This window comes from Humulus lupulus, chromosome 6 (genome assembly GCF_963169125.1).
Source record: "Humulus lupulus chromosome 6, drHumLupu1.1, whole genome shotgun sequence".
NCBI classification, from domain to species: Eukaryota; Viridiplantae; Streptophyta; class Magnoliopsida; order Rosales; family Cannabaceae; genus Humulus; species Humulus lupulus.
The window spans coordinates 211,334,602-211,354,224 of NC_084798.1; the positions used below are offsets into that span (position 1 = coordinate 211,334,602).

General features: G+C 33.1%; 2 protein-coding genes across 2 annotated transcripts; both read left to right on the forward strand.

The window, feature by feature from the left end:
* The first annotated feature begins 9,410 nt into the window (after positions 1-9,410).
* Positions 9,411-9,928, forward strand: LOC133783134 (histone H4). The gene has a single exon (XM_062222674.1). The coding sequence runs from the start codon at positions 9,476-9,478 to the stop codon at positions 9,785-9,787; it is 312 nt and encodes a 103-aa protein (XP_062078658.1). The 5' UTR covers positions 9,411-9,475; the 3' UTR covers positions 9,788-9,928.
* A 4,911-nt stretch (positions 9,929-14,839) lies between these two features.
* LOC133783135 (histone H4) lies at positions 14,840-15,338 on the forward strand. Its single transcript, XM_062222675.1, has one exon. It carries the CDS (start codon positions 14,895-14,897, stop codon positions 15,204-15,206), a length of 312 nt encoding a protein of 103 aa, XP_062078659.1. The 5' UTR covers positions 14,840-14,894; the 3' UTR covers positions 15,207-15,338.
* The last annotated feature ends 4,285 nt before the right edge of the window (positions 15,339-19,623 follow it).

Sequence of the window (19,623 nt, forward strand, 5' to 3'; positions counted from 1 at the left end):
CTACCTCAATGGTGAGTATGCCCTCATATCTGCGACTAATCAAGCCCCAAAGCAAGCCTTCATTCCACGCTTAAGGTCTCCATTAATTTCCTCAATAATTCAAACCAAAATAGAGAGAGGAAGAGAGAAACCGAGAGAAAGAGAAAGAGCTCTGTTTTACTGCTGTGAGGTTTCCTTTTGCTGAAGGAAAGAGTGAAAGTCACTAACTTGGCACCAAAATGACCATATTGCTGTTGACCCTGATTTTGGCCAACTGACACGGAGTCAAATACGCTTGACGTGGACAAATATATTGTAATGAATTCGAAGACGAAAGCAATAAGAACGCAAGAATTTATAGTGGTTCGGCCCCAGAATCTGGTAATGACCTACGTCCACTTGAATTGTTATTGATATGATATTCAAAGGGGTGATCAAAGAACTAGGGTTCAATGAGTTTCACTAACCTTTGAAGAAGAAAATACAAATATTCTAGTGTAATCTCTCTACCCTCAAATAATTCCTTAGCCAAAAGAAAAGTCCTCTTCCCCTGAGCTCTCTTCTTCTATTTATAAGCTCAGGGAAGATTTACATTAATTTGTTACAAATATTCTTTCCTAAATAATCGGATACTCAGGAAATCATGGGAGATAATTTCGGATTCAATCATAACTGACTAAGATTTCCTCCGTGTACCGCGTGCATACGACCAGGCTGGTCGCATGAAGAAATCGATCGTTGTGACAATAGATGTCTGTTGCGATATCTTTTTGCTATGCAAGTGCACACAGTCGCAATTTGTAATAAAATGGTAAAAACCAAGTATTGTCCTCAAGGACTGATTTATCAATTAGTAGTCAATTAATTTCTTATTCTATTTGATAAATTAAAAGTCTTGATTTTTGTAAACACAGCAAAAGAAACTATAAAGTGCAGAAACAATAATTGAAAATTGAATGGAATAACAACTAATAGTAAAACTTTTAATTTAACCACTGAAGAAACAATTAAGATATTTAATTTCATCAACTATCCTCCCTATTATTCCCTAATGCAAAGTATGAGTTCTTCTTCTTTTTACCTAATTCAATTAACAAGTTGATACAACAGCCTATAATCATACTATGAATTATAAACTCAACCTAGGTGACAATTTCCTATATTTCTATGGTGAATTGAACCACAAAGGTAGCATTAATCTTGACAACTTAATAAACAGTTACACAATTAATTCAGATACTTTCGTTCTAAATTAGAATTATGTCCAATATAACCACAGCAGATTTAAATCTCACTTCTTAGATTTTGACTTAAAAACATGTATGTCTGACTATAGATGGCCAATCAATAATCAGTCTATAAGAACAGGTTATATGGAATTGAATAAGATTGAAGAAGAAGAGAATTGGAATTGCATTAGTTCATAATAGGGGTTCAAGTGATTCAATTAAACATCCTAAATAGAAAATTAGTTCATAATCATAATGCTAATCACAACAAAAATTAAAGATAACATCAGGAAGAAGAAGAAAAACATGTAAAAATACTCCAAGCCTTCAGCCTTCAAAACCAGAACTCCTCCACAGTCCGTACGTCCTCCCTTTTGTGTTTTTTTCGCCATATTAAAACCTAGGATTGAATTTTTAAAAAGGCGGGCCGCGGCTCTACATGCACCATGCCGCGGCTCGTGTCAAAATTTCTGGGCGAAATGCTCTTTCCATGCTGCGGCCCGTGTCGAGGAATTCTGGGTTGATGCCCATCTATGTTGCGGCCTTCTCTAGCCATGCCGCGGCCCGAGGATCTCCTTCAAAATAGTGGTTCTGTTTCACCATCTAGCCGCGGCTCTACTTTGCTCATGCCGTGGCTCTTAAGGGATTTCTCAATTTTTCAAGTTTTCATCCCAAAAATTCACCGACACTTCCAAATTATGTTGAGATCCATTCTTTCTCAAAATATGTTGAAAAACTTGGTTATTTCTTCCCTTTCTTTGACATTTTCCTCCAAGTGCTCAATTCTTCCTGATATTCACAAAGACAAACAAACAAAGCATAAACCCGCACTAAATGAAAGAAAAACGAAATAAAAGACTACTTAAAACATCACCTAAACATGACAAAAACTAGACTCAATAATGTCTTCTTGGTCGATAGTCGAGCACGAATTCTGCCAGATGTCAACCACGTGTATTAATAATTTGCCATGTCATCCATGCCTAATTTTTTGGGATAACAATTGCCCTTAGCTTAAGCCTTGCCCTCTTAAGCCCTCAAGGGTAAATTTCTCATTTGCCACTTATCCCGTTAATCACAATAAATGTCTCACAATTCTCATTACTTCCAATGTCCTCAAATAATTTCCCAATTACTCGATATCTCGGTAATGTGTTAAATACCCAATATATTCCTTGACTCACTCCGAGTCAAGTATGGGTCCCGTTGTGACTTTCCCACTAGCTTGCTCCCTAGGATCGTCTCGTGCCGAGTAACTCAAACATATCCACATAGTAACATACCACATATACACCAAATATACTCATAACAGGCCAAATTATGAAAATTTCCCAATTAATCATAAATGAGTCCCAATGCATATTTAATACACCAAACACATGTATATCAAGTCATATTATAATATAACTCACATAATCACATAATAATGCACATATATATCACATATTCACATAATTTCCATAATTTTCCATCCTGGCCACCTAATCAAGGCCCTAAGCCTTGTTTATAAATTTGAGACGTTACAAAATCTAAATAGTAATATCTGATTACAGGGTCAACACAATAGAGCAAGGACAAATTTATAAGGACAAGAACAAGAACACAGTGAAATCTGATATTAGCTACTATGTCATTCTACATAACTTCCAGTTCAAAACAAAAAGATCAGAACCGAGAGAGTACTTGGTTACCTACGCAGATGACACATGCAGTTGGTTTGTGAGAGCATCTAAGTACAGAAATAGTGGTGTTCCCTGCAGGAAGACTAAGAAAGAAAAGAACAAGATCAAGAGGGAAACCAAAAGTAATAATCACCTGTGGGAAATGTGGCCAACCAGGACATAACAGGAAGACTTGCAGGAATCCTCCAATTAACAAGGCAAATAAAAAATAACCAAAAGACATAGCTTGATATTTTACAGCAAAACAACCCTATCATAGCTTTATTCATTAAAGGAGTGACTTTCATATTCATAAATTGTTATTGAGTATTATAATAAGTCTGTTACAAATTCAAATACATTGAATGATTACACAAACATATAAAATTCCTTTTAGAATAAATTGTTGGTTTTTTTGTTGCCTGTTATATATATATGCCACCAACACCCGAAAAACATGTTTTTTAAAAATTAAACACAATATTCTGGGTAATTGGTTACCACTTTGTATATAACATGAGGACCCAAGTGGGTCCCTGGTTACATTTAATATATCTCAGTTGCTTTAAAAAGTGGAATATATATTATATATAATTATTAAACATAAAATACATAAAAAAAAAATAAACAAGAAACTAGGTACTTTTCGCTAACAATTGCCACAAAAAAAAAAAAAAATAGCAAAAACGTCAAGCACCAAAGATAACCAGTTACCCCTTGTATATAAGATGAAGACCAAACTAAGTACCTAATTACTATTAAAATATCTTAGTTGCTTTAAAAAGTAGAATATATATAATTATTAAACGTGAAATACAAAAAAATAAACAAGAAACTAGGTAATTTGCTCTAAGAATTGCCACAAAAAATAGCAAAAACATCAAGCACCAAAGGTAACCAGCTACCCTTTTGTACATAAGATGAAGTTTAAACAAAGTACCTAGTTAACATTAAAATATCCTTGAAATTAAGTAAATATATACAGATAAATAACACGAAAAAGATCAAAAGATATATAAAATAATTTTAAGTAACCAAGGTCTTACAATAGTAGCAATTTAACATAGACAAATATCCAACTAACTATTGGTCATCATTTCCAAAAGCTGATCTGGTCTAGAGTATAGACAAAAAAAAAAGAGTCATATATCATTTCCTAAAGCTTCCTAAATAACATATGCAATAGTCTTAAGTAAACCTATGCAGCAGTCTTCCTCCTCTTATGCCTCCTATCCAAAAACTTTTCACTAAACTCATCGTTAGTCAAATATCCATCTTCTTGTTTCTTCTTCCCATGAAAATACAAGCTAACAACAATGTCTTGGCGAAGCAATTGAGCATCAAATTCTTTTGGCATCTCATTTTCCTTTCCAAGAATTAATTGCTCAGCAAAATAAGTTGTAAAAACCCCACAGTCGATGCAATATTGCAAACACAAACAAAAACTAAGAACATAAAAATAAAACCAGAACAAACTTAAAACAAAAAAGCCTCACCACTCAACTTGTTGAGGAACGCATCTAGCAATAGTCAATTGCAAAACATCATTCTCAACAACATCATAAGGACTAAGATCAATATTTATATCAGGACGATCAGAAAAACCAATATTTTCCAATAGAAGAGGAATCATTACAATAAATGCTTCAATTACAGGTAAACTCAAATTTTCATGCCTCGCCCCCGACATAGAATCATAAACAATGAGCAACCTCATATTTATAACCTATACATGTATAAAAAAAAACAACTATAAATTAGCAACACCAACAAATAAAACTTAAAAACGATTACTTATAATCATTATAAACAAAAACTCACAAAAGAAACCAATTACATACCAAAAGTAACCAGTTACCTATAAAATTACACAACACATGAAAAAAGCATACACAACTACGGAAACCAATTACTTGTAAACTTAACAAACTTCATTACAACCTATACAAAGAAAAAAAACAACAAATAAATGATCACTTAGCATCATTCAAAACAGACACTCTAAAAAATGAACCAATTACTTACCAAAGTAACCGGTTACTTTAACAAATAAACAACACATTTAAAATACGAATAATGTCAAAGTAACCAATTACCTAGAACCAAAAGAGATATAAATAAACCACAATAAACAAAAATATAGAAACCAGTTACTAAGCATATAATAATTTGTTAACTAAAAAACCTATTAAGAAGAAAAAAACAACATTAATGTTAGGAGTGTGTCCTAAAAGCATGTAAAGACATTTGTTTTTTCTGTGAATAAATAAATACAATGGTTTAATTATTATTGTTATATTTAGATTGTTAAATTATTGTTTGAATAATTTTATAAATATCAGAAAAATTCCATATTCATTATTGAGGATGTGATCTTGTATTAGTACGAGAGAATTAAGATCACATGAATGAATAAAAATAGTCAACAACAACAAATTAAAGTTATTAAATTCTTTAATTGGATTTGTAAGTACGGTTTACTGAGTATCATAATAATACAAATAATCTAGATTCGGATTATTGGTGTGGTAAGACATCTCGGTAAAGGTGATTTATATAATATGATTATATATGACATGGACCGATATGAATTAAAGTCTTTATCCAAAAACAATTTAATAATAAAGACTTGTAATTCATATCATAATTGATGATCATTTATAGATCAACCTAAATCCTGAGTGTTCATGAACTCCTGTTCATGTTTATTAAATCTTTTGATTCATTCGTTAAGGTCTCTTCAAAGAATGAGGCTAATGACTTTTGTTTTGGAGATTTAATATCATGGATAGCTGGGAACATGTATCAACAATACGAAATCTAATCTTTCCTAACGGATCATATATTAGTTCCCTTAAGGGTTAATTCTGGAACTGAATGATTTTGAGCTCAAATCTATAATTAGATTATAGATTTATTATTCACTAGTGAATTAATGGTACTTAAGGAATAAGAAGTAAATTAGAAAGGTTAAATGGTAATTCTTCCATTCTAATTTATGAACTAATTAATTAGAGGGTTGAACTATTGTAAGATGGTTATATCAATGGACGACTTAAGAAAAAGATTTCTGTAAAAATATATCTATAACATAAAGAGTGCAATTCTGAATTTATAGTGGAGTAATATCAGAGTTAATAAATTAACTATTATAATTAAAGAGTTTAATTATTTAGTTTCAATTTATTGGAGCTTAATGTTATAGGTCCATGGTCCCCGAAATGCTCAAACAATCACTGTCAAAGGCAAATACAAAAAATGGGCAAAAAGGACTTATGTGATAAGTAAAATATTTTTCTATGTATCAAACATAATTATTGTTTAATTATGTGTAATTGATTAATTAAGAATTAATTAATTATTTGATTTAACAAAAATATAATTAATTTTGAATTAATTTATTTTTGGGATTTTTTGTATTTAAATAATAATAAAAATTGGGAAAAATCACATGCCTGCACAGGCATGTGGTATACGTGTGGCACAGTGCACATGCACTGTGCTACACGCATAAGAGATGGACTAAGTCTCTTGATTCCACAATTTTAGTTATTTAAATATTAAATAAATAATTAGATATTTTAATATGATTAAAATATTATTATTTAAACAAAAATCTGATAACTAATTAGTTATTTTGAATTTGTTTAAAATAACAAATATTTTAATATATTGGATATTATTAAATATTGGATATTAGTTTTCACAGAACGTAATTTTTCAGGGATAGAAAAATATCTAGGATTCTCTCAGAGAAAAGAGAACAGTGGCAAAAACAACGGTCATTGTTCTTCACAAAACCTAGGTCCCAAACTTTATCATATCTCATGTGTTGAGTGTTAGAATATTTTATATGGACTAACATAATTAAGTGTTGCTCACACAGTGTCGGTATTAGCATGTAATGATAACTATATAATCGATAATGCATGATATTACTATCGGGCCATAATGGGATGGACATAACGTACTAATATGCTCGGGGCCCATGGACACGCTCTAAAACGTCTTTGGTCAGCCCATTGGGCCAAGACAACTAATTCTCTCACATTGGGCATGTAAGCCCAATTGGCCCATAATTCCTTATATAAAGGGTTGTGCTCTTGATTGATGATTAAGGTGGAATGAGTGTGGCTATGGTGTAGAGAGAATGATAGAGTAGTGTTCATTACTCTCAAGCTCTCCTTTTCTCTATATGTGTAGATCAAAGAAGTGTAATCAACATGATTATTAGAGATCAAGGCGATAATTAAAGGTACGTATATTATTATATTAATGCCCTAAATAAAATGTTTGATCATGGAAATTCACGAGCATGATTTGATATTGATTATTGTTTATTTAATGCTCATTGTGTTTTAATTATATCATTGAGAACATTTGATAAATAGTTATTGCCTATTATTTGTATAGCGAGCCCACACTCGTTCTTTGTGTGACTGAGAACATTTTGGAAGATCTTGGTGTGAGATCTTAAGGATTCAGCCATACGAAAAGATAGCAGCAAGGAAGGACCTGAGGTAATTTTTATATTCTTGTCCTTGATTCAATATATATATGCATGTGAAGAAGTAGATCTAGAAATCTTACGGGATTAATCTAACAATTTGATTGTTGTTCCGCTGCGCATAATCTCTGATTTGATCAATAAAAACCAACAATTAAAACATGAAAATAAGAAACTAAAATACCTGATTGTTAGTCTCATCGATAATCACAGGTCCACAGGGCTTCAACCTTCCCCCAGGACTTCGAGGAGAATGTCGCTATTTTACTGACAGTCCAACCTCATCAATGGACTTAGAAGGGCCAGTGTCCCCTCCCTTTTGAACCATTTCTACAAAAACACAAAACACAAAAAAAGAACATTGAAACAACATATATGATATAACTTCTAGCTTTATAAATTTTGAAGCATTGAGTTCTTAGCTCAATGAAAAATATGTGTATAAATTCAGTGTAACTATATTACCCAAATAATGCATATAGTTTAAGAAACACAACTATATATATTTACTAAAGTATGGTCAATATTATTTCTGCTTGACAAACTAAAGAAATTTACCAAAAAAAAAAAATCTAGTTGGCTACACCTCAACCACAACAAGTTGCTTAAGCAGGAATTCAACCATAAAAATCTAGTACTAGAATTTGTCAAAAACCATGAAATGTACTTCTCTCCCCCCTTGACTGTAAAAATTAAAACCCACTATTCAAAGAACCAAAGCTCTGATCACAGTTCACCGTTTGCCACTCGAAACCTCCGTTCTTTGAAGCTGCAGCACTCCGTACATCGAAGTAAGTTGGGTCCGATCGAAGACTATGAAGACCACAACTTGCCTTCGTTCATCGACCTCCGTTCGCCTGCACTCAACTCTGATGGTCAAACGCCTTCAAGTCTGTGGCCGGTTTTCCCAAATGTTGCAGAAAACCCCAAATCGCCATATATGGGTATGAAGCTTTTGTAAAAAGTAAATGAAAACAACAAAAGTAACAATCGGTTTTGTAAAAAGTAAATAAAAACAAAATGTAAATGTCTCAATATATAAAATAATATAAAATCAATTAAAAAGTTTTAAAAAATGTAAAATATTGAACACTAATTTTTTTCTTTAAACTAAATAGTCAATTTAAAATACTTAAAATAACATGATTACCCTTCTACTTTTATAAAACATCATTAGTAATCAAAATATGACATAATGATAACTTAGTACAAAAATATGAGAAAAAAAACCCACAAAAATAAATAAAATGTTTCAAAAGCCATATTTTTTAAATCTTAAAAAAGCCATATAAAATGTAATTTCCACCTATATTATTTTAACCATTGATATATCTATTTAATTTTAGGGCAATTCGATAACATAAGTGATGAATTTTTTTTATCTCTTGCAATAAAAATTGTGACATAATTATTTCCCCACAATATTTTTTAACCAATGATATATCTATCTTTTTTAGCTTTAACGTAGGTCTTAATTATAATCCTCAATTCATTATCCAGAAACAAAAAAACATAATTATGTAGTACTACGTTTTTTGTACATTAAATTCAAATCAACAAAATTAACCTATCTTATTTAATTATATTTTTAATAATGTAAATTTTAACTTGTAATATAATCTATGTATATATATATACAAATCTCCACTAATTGTTCTAATAAAACTCCTAAAATGTAAAATATTTGAGTTTTTTTTAGTTATATTTATTTATATTCTCAAAACTACATTCTAAATAATAATAGTAATAATTGATTGTCTTTCGTTAAAAAATAAAATAATATTAGTAAAAAAAAAAAGGAAGTTCCCGCGACAGCCAAACGCGGTCGAATCACTCTCACAAAACTTTGGCGCACTTTATCAAAATTCCAACAGCTTCATTTCAAAACTTTTCACCAATCAAATACAAGCAAAACTAATCCAACGGTTCATAAGCCAAACTGACTCCATACGCGGATCGCGACCTAATCCAACGGTTCTAATCATACATCTACACACCTATAAATATATCTTCCAAACATCGTTTGTAACAGAAAATCAACGACTCACCACTCTAGAGAAGAAGAAGAAAACTCAGCGACGGAAAGAAAGGACTGAAACATGTCAGGAAGAGGCAAAGGAGGAAAGGGTTTGGGAAAGGGAGGAGCCAAGAGGCATCGTAAGGTTCTGAGGGACAACATCCAGGGGATCACCAAGCCGGCGATCCGCCGTCTGGCCAGGCGTGGTGGCGTCAAGCGTATCAGCGGTCTCATCTACGAGGAGACCCGCGGCGTCCTCAAGATCTTTCTCGAGAACGTCATCCGTGACGCCGTTACTTACACCGAGCACGCTCGCCGGAAGACCGTCACCGCTATGGATGTCGTCTACGCTCTCAAAAGGCAGGGCCGGACTCTGTACGGATTCGGAGGTTGATGAATCGGTCTTCTTTTATGTTCTAGGGTTAAGGTTTATTTAGGTTTCGAATTGGGAATTTGCATTATGAATGTAACTTTTGGAAATATTATGTAATTTCAATCTTGAGTTCTTATTATACAAATGGCTTTTGTGATGAAATTGAATTTGACTCGAACCAATTTTCTTTCCCTGTCTGTGATTTCTGGCTCGGTGCTCCTCCATCTCTTAAAACAAACAAACAATCGTCAATGTACTTTGTTAAAATTGATGGGTATATCAACATCTGCCATTTGTCTGAGTTTATCCAGATTACAATGGATATACACGTCACGCCGGTCATGTCAAAGAAAACGTGGCTTCCTCAAGGTCAAGAATTTACTTCTATATTTTCAACGTCTCCATGCTAAGTTCAATGTTTGATTTTTTATTATCATTAATTAATGAAATTAATTTCATTTAAATTCAAATTCTACTTCAAAATTGTATTAATTTTTGTATGCTAAATTAATATCTTTAATTTACGATTTTATTCAAATTTTAAATAAAAACTATGTTTCCAAATTTGAAATTTTATATGATTAATTAATATCTTTAATATTTACTATTAACATGTTCCAGAACACTCATAAAAAAAAATGTTTGTGCAGATAAAAAAATGTTTTTATTTGAAAGAGAAAGATCCATCAAACTTTTACAAAATAAATAGAAATCCAATAAAATAATATTAAACCTACTACTAAGCTGTCTCATAACTTATTTTAGGGTCTAGTTATTTGGACTAATTCTTGCCTATTATCTAATTCGGTAAGATTTTTAATTATTAAGTGTATTTGTTTTTTTATTATTTTAATCACTTTTTATTATTTAATAGGTTTTACCGAAAAAGATCTATAATGGATTCTTCATATTATTAATGGATATACAAAGAGAAATGCTATATTTCACGGTGGAATTTTATCCCAAGCAACGTGATTGTACTTTTTTTCTATTTTTAATTGCACATGGTTATACTACAGGACTAAGTTTAATATTAATAATAGGAACAAAAAAAGAACAAAAGGAGTGTCACTTTTTTTTCTTTCTTCTCTGTTCTTTTATCTCTTACTACTATGCTTATACACAATATATATATACACGACAATTCTTTTATACTTTAAACCCTATTGGTAGGGCTCTCAATGTTTCTCGACCCGTGAACAGTTTTCGGCGCGATTTTTTTTTATGACCGTGTATATTGTAGCTATTTAGAGCATTCTGCAAATTTTCAGAAAATTTCGAATAGTTTACAGAACCGAAATCTAGGTTCAAACATGTTGTTGCACGTGTGACTAATTTTTTTTATGCGCGTGGAAAGCAACATGTTTGAACTTAGTTTTCCGTACTGTAAACTATTCATAATTTTCTGAAAATTTGCAGAATGCTCTAAATAGCTACAATATACACGGTCATAAAATTAAATCGGGCCAAAAATTGTTCACGGATCGAGAACAGAGAAAACCCTACCGATAGGGCTTAAAGTGTAGCTCCTATAGGAGAATTTTTTTTATGCGCGTGGAAAACAACATGTTTGAACCTAGTTTTTGGTCCTGTAAACTATTCGGAATTTTTTGAAAATTTGCAGAATGCTCTAAATAGCTACAATATACACAGTCATAAAAAAAATTGCGCCGAAAACTGTTCACGGGTCGAGAAACACTGAGAGCCCTACCGATAGGGTTTAAATTATAAAAGAATTGTCATGTATATATATATATATTGTGTATAAGCATAGTAGTAAGAGATAAAGGAAACGAGAAGAAAGAAAAATAGTGGCACTCCTTTTGTTCTTTTTTTGTTCCTATTATTAAAATTAAACTCAGTCCTGTAGTATAACCATGTGCAATTAAAAATAAAAATAAAAGTACAGCCACGTGGCTCGGGATAAAATTCCACCGTGATATGTAGCATTTCTCATATACAACTCTCTTATTTTATTTATTGACATATTAGGTATTTCACTTCTTCTTTTGTCTTTTTGCAGCAATCAAATCAATGTCAATTTTTTGCTTTTATATATATTTTTTATTTTTATCTTTTTTCTTTTGTTTTTTTGCTTAATATTTTGTTTAGAAATCATAAACCTATCAAATCAAGATCACTACGCAAGTAAGCACTTATCATAACTCAACTTTAAATCACGAGTTCCAATCTAAACCCTAACCATTGGAACTGCTATTCAATGAGATACTAGAGATGTCCCTCGAGCCCCAATGTAGGCCACCAAGAGAGGCCTTATTACCCTCGAACCAAGTCTCAAAAGCTACTAAAATTACCATTTTGGGGCACCTGGCGTGATCGCTCCCATAGAAAGTTTGGGCTTTCTGGCACACTGGTGCGGTCGCGCCATACCCAGCGCGATTGCGCCACAACTCTGGAAACCCCAATTCCAATTCAAAATTCCCTGGTTTTTTGGGACACTAGCGCGGTCGCGCTAGGTTGCCAAAAATGCAAAACGAGCCTAGAACCTAAGTGTTCTTCCCCAATTAATGACCATGTGATTTTTACGATTTTCCAGCTCTTAAACCCAACTCAAAATCGCCCAAAACAGACTTTCAACAAATTTTTTGACCACAAACCACCTCAAACAACATATGCAAACAACAATCAAACACAAAATGCCACAGAAATACACCAAAACTCATTAAAATCACACTTGGTCATAGTTGAGTCTTAAACTCAACTTAAGCTCCAAAATCCAAATATCCAACAAAGTTGATGCTACCAGCATCAAATCCAAGCCTTAGAACTATTTTAAACTGGTTTCTAATCTTAATCTAGCATCCAAAACCAACAAGAATTTGAAATTGTCATAAACCTTCAAACTTTCCCCCAAGAACACAAACGAAAAGGAACAAGAATTTTACCCTGATTTCTGAAATCCTAGCTTAATTTTGAAGTCTCCAACAATTTCTAATTTTCTTACTTTCCACTAAATTCCTCAAAGAATTGCCCCCAAGCTTTACCAACATTTTCTTCAAATCAAATGCTCAACACTTAGGCACTTTAAGATAAACCAAGAAAAAGAAGAACAAGGGAGTAACGTAATGAAGACAAGTCTGTCCAAATCACTTAGCTGAAATTGCCCACCCCTTTTGTCAAAGAACCAAATTACCCTTCATCCCAATACCCTTCTTAATGAACCCCCCCTCCCAAGGTTAAAATAATCATTTTGCCTCAATTTCCTCTAAACCTCAAATTACACCTATAATTTCCAATTTAATCCCCTAATATTCAAAATACTAATATTTTCCCCAACTATACCTTACATTTAATAAATTCCCAAAATATGTAAAATTACCAAAATACCCATGACTCACCGCAAGTCGGGCATTAATCTCCGTTGTCACTTTTTCTCGCTAAATTGCTCAAAATGGTCGACTCATGCCAAATAACGAAAATATATCAACATAATAATGTGGTCTCAAATATATAGCATATAAAATTATAACTATATCCTCAACAGGTTAAAATTACGAAAATACCTATTTTTAACAAAAACAGGTCTTTAAACGCATTTAATACACATAATCATGCATACTCAATCACATAAGCATATAAATCACCTAATTCAATTAATTACCACATAAGCATCTCACATGTCCTCCTAGAACGCAAATCCACATACTTAATTCTATTAGATATTTCGGAACATTGCAATAATTATTTTATGTTATTCTATGTATTTACGAGTTTATTCATATGTTAGCATGGTTTAATGTTTTCTATAGCATGCTCAAGACGAAATGTTTCCTAATGAAGCCAGTTTCTATGGAGGTGCTAAAGGAAGTGTGGCAGAGTGCTTGCTAGAAGAATACAAAGCTAACTTAAGAAAATAAAAATGGCAATAGTGGAAAGGAATCTCGAGCTATTGATTTGTCATCATCAGAATGTATAATAATATTAGATAATTAATCAATAATGCATAATTATTTTGTTTTTCAATTAAACATATTGTGTAATGATGTTTCGCCCCTAAAGAAAGGAGTTTGTAGTGAAGCTCGCCTTTGCTGGCGGTCTCGATGCCCTCGTTGTGGACGAAGTGGGAAGAAGAGGAATTTCGTGGATTGGAAATATGGTCTTCGTTCTTGTCCGCTTCGATTCTCACCATCAAACCAAGTTACTGGATAAGCATAGATTGTTGGCTTTTCACTAGAAAGCTTTGCCCCGTCGTCATGACGAGGTGGTGATGTGAGGCTTGTGTCTCACGGACCTATAGTCAGAGTCTTGATATGATTTTGTAGAATCGATCAAACGTGATGAATGTGCAGGAGGTTGTTGAAGGTAGGTCATTGAGAGCTAGTCATCATCACTGATAATGATAGTGAATTGGTTGGGTCGAATTCGCCCAATGTTTTTCTTAATGAACTTGGTTTTGTACATATTACATTCTGTTTATAATTTGAGAAATATATGATCAAACTGAATTTTTCCAATAAAATTTGGAAAAAGCTATAAAACTAAAAATTTCCCATAAAGAAATTATGACATACATAATATATCCCCAAAATATAACAAAATTTTACAATTAGAATATATATTTTTTTAAATTTAGATATTGTAAGAAGAGCTTAATTCTACAATCTTATTGTCTCAAATCTACTAAAAATTATTTATTTATATAATATATCGTTATTTCTTCCGATAAAATATTACTTTATTTTTAACAAATATAATAGTATTTTATTATTTTTTGTAATGTGAAATTGTAATTTTTTTTAACAAATTGTAACTTGTAATACGTGTTTTCCCCTCCAAACTAAAAAACTTGTACATTTTTCAATATTATATCCAAAATAATAATAATTAAAAAAAATTATGGAAGTTCCCGCCATACCAAACCAAAAACCCCTCAACTTGAATTCTTTACAGATCCGCTTAAAATGTTTTCCACCAATCAAATTCAAGCACCTCGAATCTAACGGTTCACAAGCAAAACGTACATTTGACGCGGATCGCATCCTGATCCAACGGCCAGTTTATCACAACTCTACATCTATAAATATTCCCCAAACCTCAAATCGTTATCATCAGCCACTTCTCGAAAGAAAAATTAAACCATTTCAAGAGAGAAAGAAAGCAACCAAAAATGTCTGGAAGAGGGAAAGGAGGAAAGGGTTTGGGAAAGGGAGGAGCCAAGAGGCATCGTAAGGTTCTGAGGGACAACATCCAGGGGATCACCAAGCCGGCGATCCGTCGTCTGGCCAGGCGTGGTGGCGTCAAGCGTATCAGCGGTCTCATCTACGAGGAGACCCGCGGCGTCCTCAAGATCTTTCTAGAGAACGTCATCCGTGACGCAGTCACTTACACCGAGCACGCTCGCCGGAAGACCGTCACCGCCATGGACGTCGTGTACGCCTTGAAGAGGCAAGGCCGGACCTTGTACGGTTTCGGAGGCTGAGGAATCAATCTTTCTAGTGTTAGGTTTCGACAGTTTTCTATTTGTGAATGGTGAAAAATGTCTCGAATCGTTGTTATTATAATTGTTTGATTTTCAAGATGAACGAAGCTTTTCGAAATATTCTTGCACCAATCTTGAGTTCTTATGCAATGGCTATATGTTTGGGGTTCCAATCTTAGTATGATAGTAATAAAAACGTGCAGGAGGAAAACAACTGCTATGCATCCACATTTTAAAAAATTGATTTGAAAGAATGGGCAAAAAGTGGGGAAAAGGAATCATAAATATTAACATGTGTATCAGTTTGATTAAATCTTTTTAATTCTCATGACTCATTAATATTTTTATAAATAACAGACAAGAGGCTTATTTTATGGATCTGGATGGCTTGTGATTTGCTTGATTATGGATTGAGATGAGAGAATCATTGACTAAATTAAGGATCGAACTATCTTTTTTGCAAAATTTTGCCCCGGAGAGTATCATACTTCAAATTATGTGAAGGTGCCACTCTGGGCTAGTTCAAGTTGGGAAAATTATAGTTTTAGGAAACTTTTGACTCAAAACGATATCATACTTAAAATCGTTTTAAGGAGTCACTTAGGGTTTGTTTAGGTAGTTGGGTGTATAAGTTTGGGAGAGATTGTAGTATTTCAATTCATTATTGTATTTTAAAAAACATGTCAGTGTAAGGATTCTAGATATGAATATATAAATTTTTTCAATGAAAATTTTAGGCTTCAATCGAAATATTCGAATCCGAAAACGAAAGTTAGCCATTAATTACCAAATTAAGAGGTGAAGCGATCCTTAAATATATATGCAGATTATTTATTTTAACTTTATAGTATATTAAATACAATTTTTCATATGTTTTCCACATAAAAAGTGTATAGATAAATGGTTTTGCAAAATAGTCTCGTTTTATATCTCATTTTGCATTTTGGCTTAGTTTCAATAGTTTTTAGTTTTTAGTTAAATGACCTATTTTATTAATGAATATTTTATATTACCCATTTTACCATTAAAAAAATAATAATAAATTAAAACAATAACCCTAAAAACTAGGGCTGTACAGAAACGATCCGATTCAATAACAAACCGACCGCTAAAAATTGGATATCCAATCATGATTGGATTGGATCGGATGACATTTTTAAAAATCCAATATTGGATCGGTCGGTTCTTGGATGACATGTAAATCCAATGGATCCAACCGACCGATCCAATCCAATAATGATCCAATACCATCCAATTAATATTCAGATAAAAAATATATTATATATTTTTTTCAAAGTTAAAATATATTATATTTTCTTACATTTACTGTTTATATATATTATATTTGATGTACTAAACTTTTTTATTTAATTATGATGTATTATTGTAATTTTATGTTGGATTCCTACAAATTATTAAGACTTATGTTTTTAATTTTATGTTGGATTCCTACAAATTATTAAGACTTAAGTTTTTAATTTTATATTAGATTTGTGTTGTAAACTTCTAAATCATTACAATTAAATATTTTTATTATTTGGATGAGTAATTAGTGTTTTTATAATTGAAATAATATTTTTTTTTTTAAAAAAATCAGCCTAAATAAAGGTTTTAAAAGATCGGATGGATCCGATCCGATCCAACGGATAACCAATGGATGCATCCAATTGATGGAACCGAACCGATCCAATCATCCATTGGATAGGATCGGATCAGTTGGTTCAAGATGATTGGATCGGATCGGTTCCAAAAATCCAACATCCCATTGGATGATTGGATCAGATCGGATGGGCTTAAAAACATTGGATGTCATCCAATGAACACCCCTACTAAAAACTATCATCTTCTTCCTCTCATCCACCCACACCCATCCACAACCTCCCACTCTCATCCCATCGACACCACCACCACCACCACCAGCGACCACTGGTCCTTGCCGCCGCCACTGTCGGCGAACACTGCTCATCATCAGCTGCCATCGTCTCTCCACAAATCCGACCACCACCACCCATTCAAAATGTTAGTTTATATTTTTATGAAAAATGAGATTTTTTATATTGTTTTTGTATATTTAAAATGCAAAATAATTGTTTTAGTATATTAAAAGTATAAGCAAGGATTTAAGTTTATTTGTGGAGTTTGATGGAGGTTAAAGCATGAAAATCTGAAAAATTTAATTGTGGTTTTGGCCATTTTCGAGATAGAGAAACCCATAATTTTTGGAGAGCTTGTCTAATTTTTCGACAAGGAATTTGATATTTTAGACCAACTGTCTAAATTTCAGACCAGTAGTTGTATTATTTCAACCACCTGTCTAAATTTTAGACTATCTATCAAATTTAGACAAGTAGTCTAATTTTTAGACATATCGTTGTATATTTTCAACCACCTCTCGGATTTTTAGACAAGTTGTCTAATTTTGAGACAGGTTGTCGAATTTCTAGATTTTCAACTTAAATTTCATCTTTTTATATAACTTTTCAATCAAAGTAATTCCTATAATTTAAATTTGTGTATTGTATTATTATTTTTTTCATATGACATTCAAAAATATTTTAATATTATGTGACGGGTTGTGGAAAAAGAATGAAGACTCATGGAAATGGATTTCAAATGGCTCACGATCAAGATCAAGTTTGGTACAAACTAACCTAACTTATAAGGAGTTAGTTGAACACATTTATGAATTTACAGAAATCAATCGCAACCTCTTTGATATAAAATTAACTTACAAGATGACAATTGTGGAGATTGAACCAATTGCAATAGAAAATAGTAGAGACATTGTTAGTTTATTTGCATGGCAATTGCAAGATAACGACAATGATCGCAACATTCTTGTACATGTTGAGAGTTTTCCATTGAAAAGATTCCATGTCTCACAGCGTCGCTGCGACAATGTATCGTGGAGTAGATGTATATAGTCTATGCTCAAAATACACGACTGAATTTTGGAGGATGGCTTATGCAGAATCTATTTACCCTTTACCACCTGAAATAGAATGACATCTTCCAAAAGAGGTTAAGTCTCAAGTTGTTATCAAACCAGTGAAGTTAATCCCCCAGGGAGACTAAAGAGTAAACGAATTCCTTCGAGATGATAGTTTCCAAAGGAGAAGACTAATTCTGCACCTGAATCGTCATCAAAGAAAGTAAATGGTAAGGTTTTCAATGTTGATGGGGAAAAAAAGCAATGGAAGTGTTCCAATTGTGGATGTTATTGTAATGCCCCAAATTTCCTAATAAGGTTTAGGACCTTGATTAGGAGGCCAGGAAGGCCATAATTGATTTATTGTGTTATTAAATGATTATATACATGTTTATGTGTATTAAATATGCATGTGAGTCAATTTCTGAGTAATTGGGTGATTTTCATATTTTGGTTATTTCAGGATATTTGGCATATATGTAATATGTGTGTGGTGCTTTATTATTATTTGGTTATGCTAGAGTTACTCAGCACAAGACGATCCTATGAGGTAAGCTAGTGGGAAAGTCACAACGAGATTTATTCTTGACTCGGAGTGAGTCAAGGGGTATTTAGAGCATTACCGGGTCATTGGGTAATGGGAATAAATATTTGGTGATAAATGGGGAGTTAGTAAGATTAGGGGGAAATTCTGGAGGTTTTGACTATTTTGCCCCCAAGAGTGTTTTCGGGACCCCGAGCATTAAGATCTGGTTGATGCTACTTAAGCTTGAAGTAACATTTTAAAAGAATAAAAGAACGTTCTGTACGTTCTCTCTCCCTCTAAGTTCCATTTTCATCTCCCAATCGTATTTTCGAAGGTAACTTGAGCTCTAGGACTCGGAATCAAGCGAGGATCGAGGCATAGCGATCCTAAGGAAGATTAGAAGCTTTTTAGCCGGAGGATTTAGTTGGAAACAACTCAATTGGAGGTTATTCAAGTTTTTAAAAGATTTTAAGCTTGAATTGGACTTTGTGTTTTGATGATTTTTTGTTAGATTTGAAGCTTGAGTTTTATGGGTTTTGGATCATGGGGATGTTAGGGAACTTGGATTTTTGGATTTGGAGGTGTTTAGGTATGTTTTTGGGAGGTTTTAAAAGGGGAAAATCGGGGTTATGGCTGGTTCTGGGTTGGGGGCCGCGGCCCTAATTCGAAGAAGCTGGTGGGGGCTTGTTGGCCTTGCTGGGCGCCGCGACCCTGTGTGTGGGGCGCCGCGGCCCTTGCTCTTGGGATGGCTGGGGGCCGCGGCCCGAGGTGCTAGGGTCGCGGCTCAGGCAGGTTTTTGAGCCCGTTTGGGTGTTTTGGCCTCGGGAACTTGGTTTTAGGCCTTAGGATCATTCCTTCTACTCGGATTAGTGGGGTTTGATGTCTTGGAGGCTAGGTCTTGGTTTCGGGATTGGTTTTGAACTTGAACCCATTGGATCACCATTTGTGGTTGTGACTAGGTT